The sequence below is a fragment of the Pezoporus wallicus genome, unplaced genomic scaffold, assembly GCF_028554395.1.
Source record: "Pezoporus wallicus isolate ANWC-B61680 ecotype Strahan unplaced genomic scaffold, APGP_CSIRO_Pwel_v1 contig_749, whole genome shotgun sequence".
NCBI classification, from domain to species: Eukaryota; Metazoa; Chordata; class Aves; order Psittaciformes; family Psittacidae; genus Pezoporus; species Pezoporus wallicus.
Genome location: NW_026641327.1, coordinates 4548442 through 4566669, shown reverse-complemented (window position 1 = coordinate 4566669; position 18228 = coordinate 4548442). Strand labels below are relative to the sequence as shown.

The 18228-nt window shown below is 38.2% G+C and overlaps 1 protein-coding gene across 3 annotated transcripts in view; it reads right to left on the bottom strand.

The window, feature by feature from the left end:
- MOCOS (molybdenum cofactor sulfurase) overlaps positions 1 to 18228 on the bottom strand; it is a 221857-nt gene that overhangs the window by 125444 nt on the left and 78185 nt on the right. For all 3 annotated transcript variants that reach the window (XM_057423022.1, XM_057423021.1, XM_057423023.1), the window contains exon 4: positions 2903 to 3544. In XM_057423022.1, coding sequence (XP_057279005.1) covers positions 2903 to 3544 — 642 coding nt within the window. The remainder of the gene's footprint in view (positions 1 to 2902; positions 3545 to 18228) is intronic.

Here is an 18228-nt window from a genome sequence, read left to right as displayed (position 1 = left end):
AAATACAATAAACATGATTTTAAAAGTTGATATAGGAAGACTGGCTACTGCTATGAAGTGGGAAAATGTGGAAGTGATTTAAGGTTATTAAAGGATTGTAAAAGAAACCATGGTAGAATAATTTATATAGCAAGAACAACAAAATAAAATAGAGGAAACACTAAGAAAAGCTTTATCTATTAAGACAAAAGGTAACCATTTTGACAGTCCTGGGAAGGAAAGATGAAACACCCTTTCATTACACATCACCACTCAAGTTTCAACTTGACTTAGAAAAATCTAATTCCTTTAGTGCACTGCACTTTGATTATGCATAGATGCGGAATACCTTCTGCTGAGGGTATTTGGATACACATATTGTAATTCACTTTTCTATAGTATTTGTTAGAGTTCACATTTCCTTACGAATAACCACATTAAATGACATGTTCCAGTGTATTGAATCCCAGTGCTAATCCAGCACTGAAAACAAGCTTTTTTTAAAAAAAATGTTTTAAGAAACCAAATTTTTGAAATCACAAAGACATGCCTAAAGAGAGAATGCAGATGGGGTTTGGCAGAGGTACACAGAATCAACAACAGAAGCCCAGAGGCTGTAAAGGACCCCTAGGGATCTCAACTCCAATCTCCTGCTCAAAGCATATCCAGCTGAAGCAGGTTGCTCAGGACCTTCTCCAGTTGGGTTTGGATACCTCTAGGGATAGAGACTCCTTACTGTAATTTGTCAGGGATAAAACCTGGCTTTAGGTAGAGTTGCTACTTATATGAGAAATAATGACCCAGGTTTCAGTCACTGGCAAAGAAATGGAAACATGGCCCACAGATAAGGTAATCATATTAGCTCTGGCCACGGTGGCCTGGCATTTCAGGTGTAGTAGTTCTGTTCCTAACTGCTCTCTCTCTGTATTTTATTCTCAGGAAAACACTTTAAAGCATAAAAAGGAAAAAACCCGTAACAGTAGAGAAAAAGAAAAACAAATTTGGATGACATAGTTTGGAGGAAATTGATGGAAAATTTCAAAGCTGTTGCTTTTGTTTTTTCAAGTAAGTGGTTATCCTCATTCCTAATCTATCTTTGTAAACTTCAAGTATCTCCAGGTAGGATTTAAGTATCCATAGTTCACTGAGATTACAGAGAGCATCAATAATACTCTAAACATGAACTTTTAAATATTAGGTTTACAAATAAAAAACAAAGATGAGGACAACTGTAAATATATATGTACGTACAATGACTCAAACTCTCTGCCTGACACTTTGGTGTGTAACAAGAACTCGTGTCCCATGCCTGGGTATCCAGCTGTCAGATTTGACTATTTTAGTTAGGTTTCCTCAAACCAAGATTAGACAGTCTGTACTGAGCTTGAATGAGAAATTAGACTGGACAAATCCCTTTGTTTATAAAATGGTATAAAAATGGTATAAAATGGTTGAAGCAGGCCCTTCTGATCCAGTAAAAAAAGCCCTTGAAAGCAGTGCGTACCTCAGATACCTGAAAGGTATCAACCTCTGAAAACTCCTGAGAAAGACACCAGAGGTAGTGCTCCCTTCCAGGTTCCCACATACACTTCCCCTCTTACTAAAAAAAAACCTATAAAAGCAGAATTGAGACTTAAGCTGTGTTTCAGATAGTTTTATCTGCTATGCAATCTCAGGAGTCATGTGTCAATTATCTCTAGAAAAGCCACTGAGAAATTAGAGCCTGCCCAGGTCAAATTAAAGCAGGTTTTCTCCTTGGTTTGAAAGTGATGCAAGAGCACTCTAGGATCTCATGATTTTTATGTCCTTTCATCCTGGCTTTCTGTGAATGCTGCACTTCAAAGCCTTTTCAGTTTGAAAAACCGGAAACAGAGGTCATAATGCAAATGTTTCCCTGATGTTTTTATTTCTAAATTGAAAGATTAACTGTACCAATTTCCATTTCAGAAATAACGTATGGCTTCTTTTGGCAAAAGAGCCATGCTAATGAGGCCCGCCTCTGCATTTACCGGTCCAGAATCAAAACCCCACGGCAACACTCAAAACACACACTTAGAAGAGGTGCACACACATGAAGCATCATTATGCATTGCTACATGTACAGTGAAAGGTCAGACATTTTCATCCTGGGAGATGTAGAATATTGTGCTGCTGAATATACATCCATAAACAAATGCAAGGCATGAATGGCTTTTTTTATCAATTCCTCTTTCCACCTCTAGCCTCTCCCAAGTACTGTAATTAAATATTAACGGCTGATCTTAAGCATTTCCTTTGTGCCACTAAGAGTGGCATTTCAATGTGTTAAGGGACTAGGAGAAAACATATAAATTGCCCTGCATTTCTTTATGTGTGTATGCTTAATCTCCTTTAGGTGTCCTCTATTTCCTGTAGGAGTGCTTCACAGCTTCTCCAGAACCTCAGTCAGGTTAATAAGAGAGCCACAAATATTTGTCTTAGGTTATTTATCTTAATGCACGTCCTTCTGATAGCTTCTCTTGAGGGTAAAGCATGCCATCTTTCCAGTGAAATACATGGACCTTACTTTCCAATTTCACTGAGGGTCATTATACTGCGTGATCAACCTTGGCCTGGCTGCTCCAAAACCAAATCACAGTTCCACTGAGGTACCTTAAATATAAATTAAAAAATGCATGTACTGACCTGTAAGTTACTGACTGAAGCCTTATATTTTTACTAGTTTTGACTAGATCAGGGAAGGAAGGTAGATATTTCAGATTATGTTCTTTAGATAGGAAAAATTAATACTAAAAAAAAACAGTTAATGTGGCACATCTATGCAACTATTCCAATAAGGAAATACAGCTGTCACAGCCCAGTGCATGCACCAACCCTAAGACGCTTATCTAGCACAAACAGTATTAGCAAACCCACCCCTCCCTTTTGTTAAACAAAACCTTACCTTTCAGCTATAGATTTCCTTGGAAAATAAAAATCCTCTCCTGCAAGGTAGGCAGCTGCAGTTCCACCTCCGAAGTAAGTTTTCCGCAAGAGAGGGGCAATCCGGTTGTTTACCAATAGTGCTCCTAAACCAGTTGGGAATCCAAAGATTTTATAGAATGAGATGGGGATAAAGTCAGCTTGGTGAACTTCCAAGTCTAACGGAGAACTGCTCACATACGAAGCTGCATCTAGCAGAACAAACCACTTCCCTGGTATTTTGATGGGGCAAAGTTTTCCAGATTTTATATCCTGTATCCATGAAAGGGGATATTTGGTACCAGAAAAATTGCTCTGAGCTGGATAAGAGAAAAGATGAGGCGTCGTGCAGTTTTGTTCTTCAGCTGACAACCTATTCTTTTCCGATAACAAGATTTCTTTTGGTTTTATTGGAACAGGCGAGACATTCATTGAGCCAGTTATCCCCCTAATACCGACCACAGATGTGTGGCTGTCAGTTAAGTAACAAAATCGACTGCTGGGCTGCTTTGTGCCTCCAGGTATCCAAGGGAATGCTTCTGCTACAAGTTTAAGTGCAGTTGTGCATCCAGATGTGAAAATGACGGTGTAATCTTCAGGAGTAGTGTGAAAGTGTTGTAATATTCTGAAAAATTAAAAAAAAAAAACACACCAAAAAACAACAACCAGTTATTTTCTGATTTTTCTATTTTATTGCTGTGTGGTATAAATACTTTTTTTCCCCAGCATATATTCTTCTACTCTGACACCTGATATGAATAGAAGTAGACAGGTTTTGGCAAATAGCACAATAAACTTCAACAAGTGTAACTCAAATCATTTTGCCCGCAACAGACTCTTTCCAATGCAGAAGTGAATAAGGCTGTGTTTTTAAGGGTAGAAGCCAGTTCTGCCTGGCTCTGAACAGACTGGCCAGTCTGGTCCCTCAGTGGGATCAGAATCAAGCCTGCCTATGATTAAAATTACATTGTCCTTGAGAGAACCCAGTTTTATTTACAAACCGTTAGGGGTTTTAGTTTACAAAGGATTTGGGGCAGACAGAGTATATTTCAGTTAAAACAAAATAACCTACTTAAATACTGGGCATCCCAATCAAGGACCACAGGATTCAGTGGGAAAACCTTAGCATACAGCTTTTCTCATTGCTTATATTAACAATAGAAACAGAAGACAGGAGAAGCAACATATGCTTCCGATGTGTCTTATGCACGTAAGGCTGTAATCTCTGTAGTCTGCAAAGATCCAGTAGCAACTTGTAGTCTGCAAAGAACCAGTAGCAACTTAACGTCTTCCAACATGCCAGACTATGAAAACTTAAGCAAGCCAGTCTACGTTACACACTCATTGATGCCTGGACAGCACCTCGTTGGCTTTAAACTACCTTTTGTGAACCCCATCTAAAGCACCTTTTGGTGCCAATGCTAGCTTGTGCATCAATTACAGTTTTGCAGCCTGCAAGATGGGTCTTCTCAGAGGCTGAGGAGCAGCTTTAATTCAGTCACCTTTCTTCTCTTTTCCACGTGATGAACTTCCTCTGAATTAACTTTTAGAAAACTCCTACTAATATTAACAGGAAATGTTACAACCAACTGAGAGACACCAGCTTCAGTGCGTGGGGCAGGGCAAACAAAATTGAACTGGGGCATAAATGTTACTGCTTAGCAATGCTGTGTGGTTTTAAAGGAAGGTAAGAGGTAACAGGGTTTCTCAGTGCATCTCTCCTGCTGCACGGTGCTTCTGTGAGCAGCATAATGTATCAATGCTCCTCAAGCAGCTGACACTCTGATCTGCCTAATTCCAAGGTACAGACCAGCATTTGGAGAGTCTATGAACTCTGGTTACCATTAAAAGAGTGCATGTTTTATGTAACAGGAGATTCCCTTACTGGAGCAGGCAGAAACTGAAGACACAGTTGAATTTAAATGTAGGTTATACAAAAGGCTACGTGACAAATTCAAGCTAAATTTTCCTGAGCCATAAGGCAGCAGAGAGGAATGCCTGGAAGTTTTATGTATCTAGTCTGAAACACAAATGCTACAGGCAAAGGGTGGTAAAGCTGGGTGTGTGGGGTGCAGCAGCCAAAGATTAAACACTGGAAAAGTGAAGTGACTGTGATTATTAGGACTAAAAACCACCCTGTAGAGGCCCACTGAAATGATACTGTTAATATTTTTCTCAGTTGAAGGAAAGTCTTATTGTACTGGGAAGTACAGAGTGCAACAGATTGATTCATAAGCCCAAATGAATCTTGAGTTTCTTCAGAACTTAATATTTTAAAATCTGGTGCAATTGGTATGCATTTTATGTCTTCTGGAAATGAAGAAAGAATTTCAGCCTTTAAGAAAGACATCAGCAGGTCATGGTTTTAAGCTTTAAACATTCTGAGAAACCATTTGAAAGCGTTTATAAGGATCTTTCTGAAATAGATCTGCCAGGGAATAGATGTTGCAAGCATTAACACCTCCAGACATAATTCTCAAAGGCTGCGCTCAGAGAAACCAAACTTCTCCATTAGACTTTAGAAACCATGTTAGGAAGGAAGATGGGGACAAAGAGTGAAGTTTTTGTATTGTGTATTGAACTGTCAGCCTGCCTCATTCATCATGGTGACCTGCTCTGTCTAGTTGCTGACTCACGTACTCCCCCTTCCCCTGCCATGAGCTGTATAGCCTTTCCCACCACTCCCCATACTGCAGCTTGAAGCACACTTTTGCCCTACAGGGCACCTGACTGAAGAAATCAGAAACACTCAATCCAGACAGCAGCCTCTACTGAAGTGAAGGGTTACTAGTCAGAGCCATGACATGAATTTCAGTCCTTACAGATTTCTGCCTTTATTCTCCTTTTCTTGCATTCACCTCGATACAGAAAAGGTGGAAAGCAAGGCAAGCAAGAGTCCTAACTTCTTCAAGGAGAGAATAGGAGAGCATTAGACTCTTGTTTCTAGGGGAAAGGAATTGTGGAAAGTGGATTAATAAGGGGGGTGGGTCTTTTTGGCTATGGACATAGTTTTGTATGCATTATCTTATGATGTGGCTTATTTTTGTATGCACTACAGTCACATTGGATAGGTTTTGGAATCATTACACTAATATAAACACAAATTAAAACAATGCCCAATTCCAAGAAAAATCAACAATTAAGTATTCAACTTTTGTAAGCACTAGGCCAAGTTATGTATTCACATGTATGAACACACACAGAACACCTTTTGAGTTAATAACGTAGGTGACAGAAGCAAATTCTTAATACTTAACATCTTTTCATATAAGCAAGCTGACAAGAGCAGCAACAAAAAGCACTGCGAAGACTCTTATCAAGTCTGCTTCTCTTCTCTTCTATGCTTTCTTTACCCTCCTCCCCGCAAGCTGAGTGGGAGTTGAGACACATCTAGGCAAAATGCCAAATTTTGCTCAGGAATAACAACCTGCAGTTCTCCATTGGAATTGTACACGCTTACCACAGCACTTAATTTGACCAAAAGACGCCATAAAATGACAACAGCTGGAATACAGGAATGGTGATCAGGATTTAATAATGAGATGCTGTTGCCCAACCATGAATACCAGAACCAGTGAGTACTTTTTCAAACATTTTCCCAACTTTATAAAATAAAAACTATTAGCGTGGGTTCTTTAAGCTCACAAATACTGAGAGAACAAAACTTATGCATGCTGATAGTATTTCAACTGTATTTAGTTTTAAATCACGCAAATTTGGAAGCAGCTGAAAGATTCTGAAATAAAATCCATGACACTGATATATTTATCTATTCAGTTCAGTACCAGACATTGATTTTCACATGAAAAAAATAAAGTTTTAGGATAAGATTTTCAAAAGTGCCCAAATGAATTAGAGCCATTTTTTTTTTGTAAAAGATATTTAAGTTCCCAAAGTCAGAGAAACAATGAAGTTACATTTCAAACTACCTTCAATAAGAAGCAGGCTCCTTTGTGAATCTCATTAGGTACCTATTTGCATTTTGGGTCTCTAAATGCATCATAAAATTGCTATGATTCCAGTACTTGAAAAAGAGTTAGAATTTACAATGTCATACTTACATTTTGATTGAACTATTTCTAATGTTAAAAAAAGGAAAATAAATAAATAAGGCAATAGCGACAGAGATAAGGAAATTTCCTTCTTCAGAATGACTTTTGATGTGCAGAGCAGAAGAGCTGCAAGCACCTCAGAATAAGGTTTATAAAATGAATACCACAAACTCCTGAAACAGAGCAGCAGTGTTATGATAAAGTCAGAGTACTCAGGGCTAGAAACCTGCAATACATCTCAATGACTTCTGCAGCCCACAGTACTACATCCTCTGTTCTGACATGAATACTGGGAAGCACTGGCTATTACACACAGTTCCTAATGCTCTCTGCCTGCGTGTAACACATACCTTATTACAGTGAAATGCAGTTCACCTTTATTGCACTCCTGTAAGATTTATAGCCATATATAAGGTTGTTCTTGGCAGCAGGACTAAAGACTTGCAATGAAAAACTGATAGTTTGATCTATTATAGCTCACAGCTGCAAACAGCAAAGGTATTTTATAGTATTACAAATTTCCACTTTTCAAAGGATTCTTTGGAACGAAAGACTGAAAAAATAATTGTTTCATTAAACATACTGATATGTGCCATCACGGGGAAGTCGGCACAAAGGCTGAGAAACTCGACCCAGTTCCTTGCATTCAGACTGGCAAGGAGAGGAAGGAAGCTGCATGCTCCAGCATTGCATTATATCAAAGACTCACCATGACTGGCCACTTCTTCTCCCCCTCCTCAAATGCTCCCCAAGAGCACACAGATCACAACACAAGGAGGTCAATAATGCATAGCCAAGAAGCCTGTCCAGAGAGAAGCCACTGAAAATGCCCCCACTTGACCATACTTCCCTCGGCATGCTTGTATCCTGAGACCTCCCTATTAGCTGGTGTTTAATACTTTTAAAATGTTGCCATGAAAGTTTTGTATCTTCATGACTGCAGCTGAGCCAAAACTAAGGTAAACATTGCTAGCGAAAACCAATTAAATTTCAACCAAGCCTCCTGTCTCATTTTATACACTTAATGCACACATTTTTAATAATGGGTTTTATATTTAAACCTATGCATAATCAAGCCATATATCTTGAGGGTGCAGTTGTAGTATCTAACCCATCTAACTCAACAGCCTGAATTAATAGTTTAATTAGAACTAGATACTTCACATTGCTACTGACAGCTCTGTGGAAGGTAAAGGCTACTGATTTGTTCAGCTACCTTAGGTACACAGTGTCACCTGAAGTTAGACGAAAGGGGTGATCTCCAAACCTGCTGTCTGGCTGCTATTACCTCATGCAAGAAACCCCATGTTCCTCCTTGGCACTAGCTCTTCATCTGTGGTTCTCAGTAGCAGATCAGTAGTAGCGCTCCCATGAATGCACAGATGTCCATGTTATACCATTTCCATTACAGCCACCTAAATTTCAGTTGATTTATATGGCTTTTCTTCCAGGATTCTAAGCTTTAAATACTTCTAAAATATGCTTTGTATCAGTTTCTCCACTTTCTTCAAAATCACCATTTTGCAAACACCTACAAAAGCTGAACAAGAAATTCTATTGCTAGGTTTGGGTCCTTTCACACTTTCATTCCAACTGATGCAAACATTTCAGTTTTTAGTTGGCAAGATCAAAATATGGCCAAGGAGTTTCTAATTTTCACATTTTATATTTGTTTCACGTTTTATATTTGTATTCACATTTTTATTTAGATTGTATGTGAACTTTCGTAACTACAGTGATTTTCTAGCCAGTAGCCTACCTAGCTAAAAAAAGACTCCTTTTAAAAGTTTAAGTATGGCCACTGTAACAAGAGATTCAGATTTGAAGACAGAAGCATACTTATTCATTTAACAGTACAAGTTTAGGTAGCACTTCATAAAGGCTACTTTTCAGCTGCATGTTTATATAAAAGTTATTTCTTATTATAATTTTTTTCCACTGTTGTGTTACTTAGGAGCACAAATCCAGTTTGGACTTGTACTGAGAGGTGTTTAGCCTGGGCCTCAAAAATTTCATCACACTGTTTTCTGCTCTACAGAAACTATGAAAAGATGTTACATTGTTTAAGGAATAGGTTTTGAATGAATAATAATAATAAAAAAAGACTTCTGAGTCAATCAAAGTGTTTGATTTTGATCTAGATTTTGTCTTTTTTGTCTGTTTTTTAAGTTAGAGGCTAACACTTTTCATAACTGGTGTTTTAATTCTTTCCACACACAAGTACAAGAGAGGAATATATACAGTGGCTGCATTTACATTTCTGGGTAAGAGCATTTTAACCTTCCTCATTTATTAATTAGGAGTCAGGTCCAGCTATCAATGCAGTAAATTTTAAAACTTCTATCAATTTTGGTGAGGGATCTTAAGGTCTTGTAAACTGTTGTGGTTGATACAGACACCAGGACCTGAACCCCGCTTTCAGGCTTAACTTAATGTACAGCAGTAGTTCTTCTGAACATGTTTTTCTCTCTATGCATATGCAGAAAAAAGAACAGAAGATGTGGGTATCCTCATTCAAGCCAACACAGAATGGTACTGTAAAGAAGCACATACTGCTTAACATACAAACCAATTTTTCTTAAATTCTCTCACTGACAGAAGTGACAGCTTAGCTTAACTAGTTACAGCTACATCCATAAGGGGAATGCTCTGGTTTAACACACTAAAAAGACAAGGCTTCTGGGTAGGAAATATCTTATATTTTGTTTTGTAAAGACAAGGTCTATTCAACCAGTATATTACAGCACCAAGTCAAATTCACATTTTCACTTGCCAATCCAAGCAAAAGCAAACTGAAATCTATGAATATTTTTAAGGATCAAATGTATTTAAGCAGGGGGGAAAAAAAAGTCTATCAAGTCTGTCCTCTTCCAGCAAAGCATTAATTTAGTGAAAAAACCTTTGTAAAGGTTTGGGGTTTTTCTCTTAAAGAAAAATTTTCAACAGAAATCTGTGCCATATCATTTCTTCAACCTGTGTAGCTAACCCAGCAGAGGTCCATCAGATTGAAAGATTTGCCCATGGATTAATAGCTGCAGAAGAGCACTGGGATAAATAAGAATTTATAGTTCTCTCCCAAAGTTTACTCAGTCCCCTTTTCTATTTCAATTTTCTTTCTCATACTGACAAGACACAAATTTAAACCTTTCAGAGTACATGCTAACTATGAGATAGGTACCCACTGCTCTATTTATCCTCACTGGTTATATCCACATATACTTATTTTCTGACCATTTTACTCAAAAGGCACACATTCCGAACCCAGTTTCTTCCCATTTCTGCTTGCATCAGAGTGATTAGGATCTCACTCATTTACACAACTACTGCTTATGGTAACACTGAAATCAGCTCCCTGAAATAAATGATTACCTGGAATGCACCTCTTAAGATCTACTTGGCATGGGTACGCGATGGAAAAATTTCTCCCTTTCTATTTGAAAACATTACTTGCTTTAGGCATTCATGCTCAGCCATCTGAATCGAAGCATCATAATACATTGCATTTATTCTGCTAGGCATTGCCCAATTCACTGGAGACAAACTGGAAATACCCGTTTACTTACAAAGGGTCATAGTTGATCTTCACGAAATAAATCCCTTCTCCAATTCTGCAAAGCTGGCAGCACAGCAGAATGCCTTGAGTTTTCTTTGCACAACATCTTTAGAAGAGCAGAAACTCTTTAATGGCTACAAAATGTCTTCTTTCAAGAAAAGATGCTGTGATGAACAAAGCCTATAAAAAGCACACACCCTGTCCAAAAGGTGTTGATCCTCATTACAAAGCACATATCCAGAAAACCTTCAGTGTCACAGCAGGCATACTGACAGAGCAAACTAAAATTGCAGGGTGATATTATGGCACCGCATATAACCAGAGGAGTGAAACAGTTGGAAGGAATCATGAGAACCATAAAATCTGACACTGCGGGCTACTTGTTGGTACAGTTTGTTCTAACACACAAATATAACTCCTCTCGCTGACAGAGCCTATAACTTCTATAACTTTCTAGATGTGGCAAAAACCCCTGGGTAACTGTTTCCTTTGAAATTAAATAGTTATTTTTCTGTGTAGAGAGGAACAATCAATAGCTACATGGTTTTAAAACCACTTTGTGGATATTTTTTTGCGAGTAAGACCAGCCAGATCCTTTTACTCCAGTGCTTGAACAACTGCCAAATATTTGTAAAACAGTTGTGAATCCTGGTATTTTCATTAATTAGGACAGAAATGACTCTGCAAATTTATATCATAGGTCCTTCAAATGAAAATTCACCACCTGCTATTCAAGTCAACCAGGAAGGAAATGAAAAAAATAAACTATATTTTAGGCAACCATTGGACTACATATGAACAGCAAACAGCTCATGAACAAACCATTCCAAAGCAGTATTTGCACAAATTAACTGCCAAATAAAAATCTGAATCAGTTTGTAAATAATTCTTGTATTAGAATTCAAAGTAATTTTGCAGCAGATCTTAGCAGTTACTACAAGGAAGCAAAATCAAAACCAAACATAGGAAGATTTTATACATAGACTAGAATATTGCCTCAGCTGCTGTCTAGGCAACTTCAGCATGGGATGTTTTCATCACAGTATTTTCTTCATATGATAGACCAAAAAACTAAGGTCACTGTATTTTCCCTTTCCAAACTTCTCTTACCTATAACAGACCACAAGTTTTTTATTTAGCAGAAACAAAGAATGCACTGACTTCAACAGTGAACACTCAAGACAGCACACTACCAGCCAGAGGTATAATTTCTACCAGTAGTAAGTGCAATACCCTATTCACAAGCTATGTGAGCAAATTACAAGGGGGGTGTATATAAATTCATACCACCTCAATACAGCTACACTGTGGACAACAGAGAACGTCACCCTTTAGAGACACTCAAAAGCCACATGCTCTACATCAAACAACTCATCTGACCTAAGGTAGAAGTCTACCTCAGGCTGAGATGTCTCATCCTGGACATGTCCAATTCCTTCCATTGAGTGTCAAAGGCATCTAAATGCCTTGTGCATCGTACACAGCTATTCTTATCTAGCTTAATAAATAAGAATTATATTAGTATCTATGGAAGCTTATCTCAGCTTCAGTACCTTTGGAGCATCATCATCCCTCTTCCCAGTCTTACTCAGTGAGTCCTAATCTCTAACCTTTCTACAAGTTCTGAGAGATTAGTTCTTCAGTGCTACAGTGTCTAATAAATTTTGCTAATGCCAACAAGCACCACTGGCATGAGGCCTGCCAACCTCCCATAGGGATATTTGCTGGTAACTGGTCAGCAGTTACTTCACTTTGTTTTCTGATTCTTGGAAAGCAGAGCATGACAGTTGGCTGTTTTCCAGAAGTATAACAAGCATAAAGTTGTAAAGGCTGTTTCAGAAAAAAAATTAAAATAAATGAAAAGGGAAAAAAAGAAGCACACTTAGTTGTTCCAATAGTTCCATACTCTCAAGATTTACCTTTCAAGTAATCTCAGATAAGAAATCACATCTTCTTTAAGGTGTTAAAAACAACTTCATAAAAGATACATTTTTTTTTTTTTTTTAATAACATGCCATCATTCCCAGTTCTTTAACTTTTCATTACATGAGTTTGTTTCTAGATCAGCTTTGGCCTTTAAACTGTGTATTTATGTAATCTCTCCAGCTGTGGTGGAGTGGGGCTTTTTGGCAGTGCTTTTGCAACCAGTTAAAAAAATGCAGCAATTTTTTTTCCTAAAGCAGTACATCATGTAGTCTGGACACTGTGACCCTAGTCGATCTCTTTTCCCTGTTAGTGCCAGAGGATGGACTTGACAACTAGTAACTGTCTACGACCCATTGACAAAATGGATTTGCCATCTAAACTAAGTAAGCTTGGCTTATTTGCATGTTGCCTGGTATTTTGGATTATAACAAGCAAGTAACCAAGCATAGCTTCTAAAGCACAGACCCACGTTTCTTATACTATCCAGCAACAGCTAGGCTTATTCTGCGGTGTGGGAGTCAAGTACATTCATATGCTCATTACTTACTAACTCTTCCATTACTTACCTAGTCTTTGCATTTTTACTTTGGGGTGGTATTGCCTGGGACTAAAGTAGGTTTGAGAAGCAGTAGGAAAGCAGTCGTGTAGATGAGCCTGTGCAGCTCCTGTGTACTGGGAGCTTCTCTACGTTGGCTCTAAGCAAGTCCTTTCCTGTGCTGTGCTGGGGATCAAAGCAGTTGTGACAAGGTGTCCCTGTCCCAAACACTCCCAGACAGCTAGCAACCTTCTTCTACCCTCTTCTTTCTGAAGTTTAAAGACTCACATGTGTTGGCTGAACCCAGGACAACACGTCTGAGACATCAAGCCTCAATCACTGTTATTTATGGTTAAACAATGGATACATTAGAGCTTATATAGCCTTTGAGGAGTATAGCTGCCTGCATCCTTGGTAGGATGCACCACACTGCAGACATCTTCTCAATGCTGAGAGCCCTCTGATGGTTCCTACTCCAATTATTCCTGCTCTGAAACAAAGCCTTGAACCTAATCTTGACACATACCAACTGCAAATAAAGATAACTATATCAGTGATTACATATTTACTGCTGACTTTTTATATTAACCTGTTCCTCTGGAAAAAAAATTGCAAAATGCAGGGTGAAAGGAGACAAAGACAAAACACTTTCATGTCAAAAGCAGCCATCTACATAAAGTGGATGGAAGACAGTGATGAAGTACTCTGATTCACATGTCCAGAAGCTCAGAAACTGACCATTTACAGCATAACCTTTTTGATCCACCTCTTCAACGTATTTCCACAGTATGAATGATGGCCCGACTACAAAATATCAGCACACCCCTACCCACAACTTTCTTGTTCATGGTAGGCAAAAAACAAAGAATGAAGAAGGGATCAATTTTTGCAACTCATAAATGACCTGTACAGTGACTTTACATTTACTTGGGAAACACTTAAGCCCAGAACTTCAGAGGTACTCAGGTGCTTAAATGGGAATTAGTTTATTTTGTTAATTTGTGCCTCAGTTGCTATGGTGACAGGGACTACAGCAAACACATACAAAAATGAGACTTATTTCATCAAGGGTTGCTTTTCAAGTACTATGCTTTTGTCTGGAAGTGGACTTAGATGGAGATGTTAATCCTCAATCATTTCAGTCTGCTTTCAAAATACAGAGGCTTACATAAACCCATTAATGCACTTCAACAGCATTTTACTTTACATGGCATAGGTATCCCAGGCAAATTAGACAAATCCTCAAAAGCAGTTTGTACTTCCACTTGCTCTGGCGAAAAGCCACAAGAGAGGAGTCTGGAAGACTGCTGGCCACAGTTTATTTGCTTTTCAAATGGTGTGATGGCCCACCTCAGCAGTGTAGCTCTCATTTTGCTTTCTAGAAAGAGCACTGAGGCACTTTACACAAAACCACAAAAAAAACCTCCTATCAGTATGAAGGGCAGTGAGAACAGCAAGAACAGCAGAGCCAGTAACCCTTGGCATATTTTGCTCCTGAAACCTGCCAGACCCTCACACTTTGGTGAAACAGTGCACTACCTCATGCACTAACTTATGAGTTAGAAATAACATGATACCATGACTGTTAGTAAAACTACCTCAATGACCATAATTGCAGAAATACTCAAGAGAAAAAGTCTTTTCTGTTTATCTGTTGAGCTGACCAAAGGATTCTCAGTGTCAGTGTGTCCTTGCTGCACTCTGTTTGCATTGAGCCACGTTCAGGTTTTGGCTAAAACAGACCCAAGATTTCCCAGAAACTATGAATGGATGTTTGCTCATATGGGAAATGTAATTTCTGCCTGTCAAGTTACTCTTCATTCATTTTAAATCCTGACAACTGTGCTTCCAGTGATCTTGGCAGTTGAGGGAGAAATTATTCTATACATGATGGATACAACAAGGCATAAATGACTGTTGAGGGATACTCTTGGCTTGACTTAAAACAGAACCTGGTAGCAATCTACAACAAACACATTAGGGAACAAGGAACAATAAAAACATTTTAAGGAGATCACCAGTGGCATTTTTAGAATCGTATAAGAAAAGCAGCTTAGAGGCAATTTAAAACCCAGAGCAACACGAAACCTCCATATAAATGACAATGCTTTACTAATTGAACAGAAAATATTAATCAAACTCAGCCACTGCATATGTGAGAGAGATCTTAGAGAAATGGACACGGAAATTATAAACTGAGAGTAAGTAATGCTGTTTAAAGTGTCCCATTAGTTAATTCTGATATAAAGTAAGGCCGCTATTGATTAGAAAGTTCACCCCAGAGGATGTACATTAAGTAACCTTTCCTTTTTGCAATTTGTGCTGCCTGGCAGCAGAAACCCTCATGAAATCAAAAGTAACTTAAGAGTATACTAACAACCATCATTTCCTATAATCTTTTTACATTGCATCTTCATCGTATAGAGCTACTAGGCAGAAAACCTGAGCCAGAAAACATGGCTGCCCTGGATTTCTCTTTTTCTCACTATCTGTCTCCTACAAGATACAAACCTGACCCAGGAGGTCAGGAAATCCAAACGTGAGATGGTCAGACCGTATGGGAATAGACATCTATAACCCATCCGTTCTGGGAAACACTCTGAATAGCAAATTCAACATTGCTGGGTAACAATACAACCTCACTAGAGCCTATTGCACCAGGTAAGGAAAAATACTTTTGAACCTGTTTCTGACTTTTCAAGCATGACACCCTGCATAGGAAAGCCCCAGAAAAAAAAACAAACAAGTCAGGGAAAGATTCTCAAAGTGAGCAGAGGACTACCAAATGCATAGTATACAGCCATGTACAGCATAACATAACCTGCTCAGCTGAGACAAAACGCGTAACATCTTGTGAGAAAAGACCCACAGATCACACCTTCAGAACAGTGGTAAAGCTGGCTTTTTAAGTTCAAGATTTTTTACAGAATAAAGCCATTAAAAAAGCTAGGATGGAAAAGCCTCATCATGGTTTACTTCTTTGAATGGTTATTTTGAGTGGGATGATAAACAGTTAAGAACATCTACAGAATTCTTTCTGATTCCAGATATCAAGTACCTTAGGGAAACAAAACAAAAAGGAACATGTTGCAGCTCGCAACTGAAATCTGTATTGTAGCCTTTCAGTACTTCAGTTGAAACCTAAATGTGTCAAGCTAGGAAAGCCAAAAAACTTCTCCTTCTCGATTACACATACATACACAGAAACTACCAAATTCAGACTTGGCTAACTTCATAATAGTCAGTCCGTTATCATGCACCAAAAAACCCTGTGAAATAAATTTTTCCTCATTACAAGATTTTTTAAATTTTGTTGTTGTTGAGGGGAGGGATTACTCTTGGTTTTACTGGAAAATTCGTGGTCATTGCAACAGAATAGTTCTGACATCAATACTGCAATTCCTACCAGTGTATGCATGTGTAGGGGCACATGTGTTGTTACATATTCACAGTTTCATGAAAGGAAGACCTCTACCCTTCATTAACTTTCTGGGAAAAATATGGTCTTGAATTTATTGCTGCTGGGATTCAAAAGTCCTGACAGTGTATTCAAACTAAAACAAAAGACTGGGTACGTTCACGCATTACTTTGTACAGTGATTAAACACTTTCGGGAAAAAAAAATATTGAGTGAATAAATCTGACAGTAAACATGGATTTAACCTATAACCCTTTTGCATCAGTGAATTTAAGCTTTCTATAAAATCACAAAATTGGAAAGCTTTATTAATGGCTAAAAAAAAACCATATTCCACAAAACCTAGAAATTGCAGTAGCCTCTGTGCTGCACTGCAGCATTGCATTACAATAGGCTAACTGTTGCGAAAGTGATCTCTTCTTAAATATAAATCATATGGGATGTGAGTAGTATGATCTGATCAGAGATTTAGAGATCTACCAAAGCTGTTCTCCACAGCCCTGGCCTAAAATGCCAGCAGGATGAAGTCCGATTTCATGCCCACAAAGCGGGAGAGCAGCATTTCAAGATGTTTACTTTACAAAGGTTTTTCAGATAAAATCTACTGACTTTTCTGCTCTATGTACTTTTTAACTCTACTTATCATGATTTCAACACTGTTTCTGCAGATTTGTCACAACTCTGATGCTTTGATATTAGCTTTGGCAAATTCTAATATCACGAGGACCAGAATGAAAAGCGCAGAATATATTTGATGAATATTTATTTAGAATTCTGAAGACACTCATTTTACGTATGTCTGTGCCCTTTGTACATTGTTTTCTGCAAACATCCCAGCAAATGTACAGTGAGTATGAATGATTAGAGAATGTTCTGGGAAAGTAAATATTGAACTTGTAATTGTACACTAGAAATCTGATTCTAAGGGCCATGTTCTTAAAGCCAAAGGCAGAAGCTTAACACACACCCTGTGTGTCATCAAAACGAACCGTTGGCAAGGACTCCATCCAACAAACATGCCAGCAGAAATTATTTGGTGAATAACAAACCACACTGAAGAGCAGTCTATTTTTTTGAGCAATTTCCAGAATCACAGATATGGAATTCCTAACACAGAATAAATAAATGTGTCCTTTCTCCAGCTCACTGCCACCAGCTCACTAGGAATTTGCCCAGAAACAGTCACCAAAGGGAAACTTTTTTTGCAGAAACCATATTTAAAAGACAATTAAATCCCAGAGGGATGTGTGAAAACCCATTTTACTGCGGTATATATTTTTAGCTATTACAATTTCAGATTTCATTAAGCGTTTGTTCAGTGTGACAGGACAGCAGGAGATAAGTGCTCTGGTGTATCATTTCATGCTTCTTTATCATCTGTCTAGACCATCTGGCTCAACACTGCACGCGCCTAAAACAAAGGTAGATGCATGAATTGTCAAAGTAAGTTACCTATGAGTACTAGCAGAAGGAGACTGACACAGTAAGTGGTCCACTATAAAAAGTAGAAGAGCTCTTTCCAAATGTACTTCACTTGTGATTCAAAGGCAATTAAATGTGATAGGTACAAGATATTTTGTATTGTTACTGCTTATTCACATGATAGGTCTATTGGGCTCTTTCTGATTATGCATGATTTTTAAACAAGCTTTTTAAAAGGGCAAGAGTCGCATATATATTTTCAAACTTGCAGTTTAATTCTTGTATTACCCTGCCTATTGAAACTCTGCCATTCCCTTGCATAACAATATTTTCATAGCAGTATAAAAATAAAGGTATTGTGACAGCCTGTTGCACAAAACCTTCAAGAAAGCAAACATGTTCA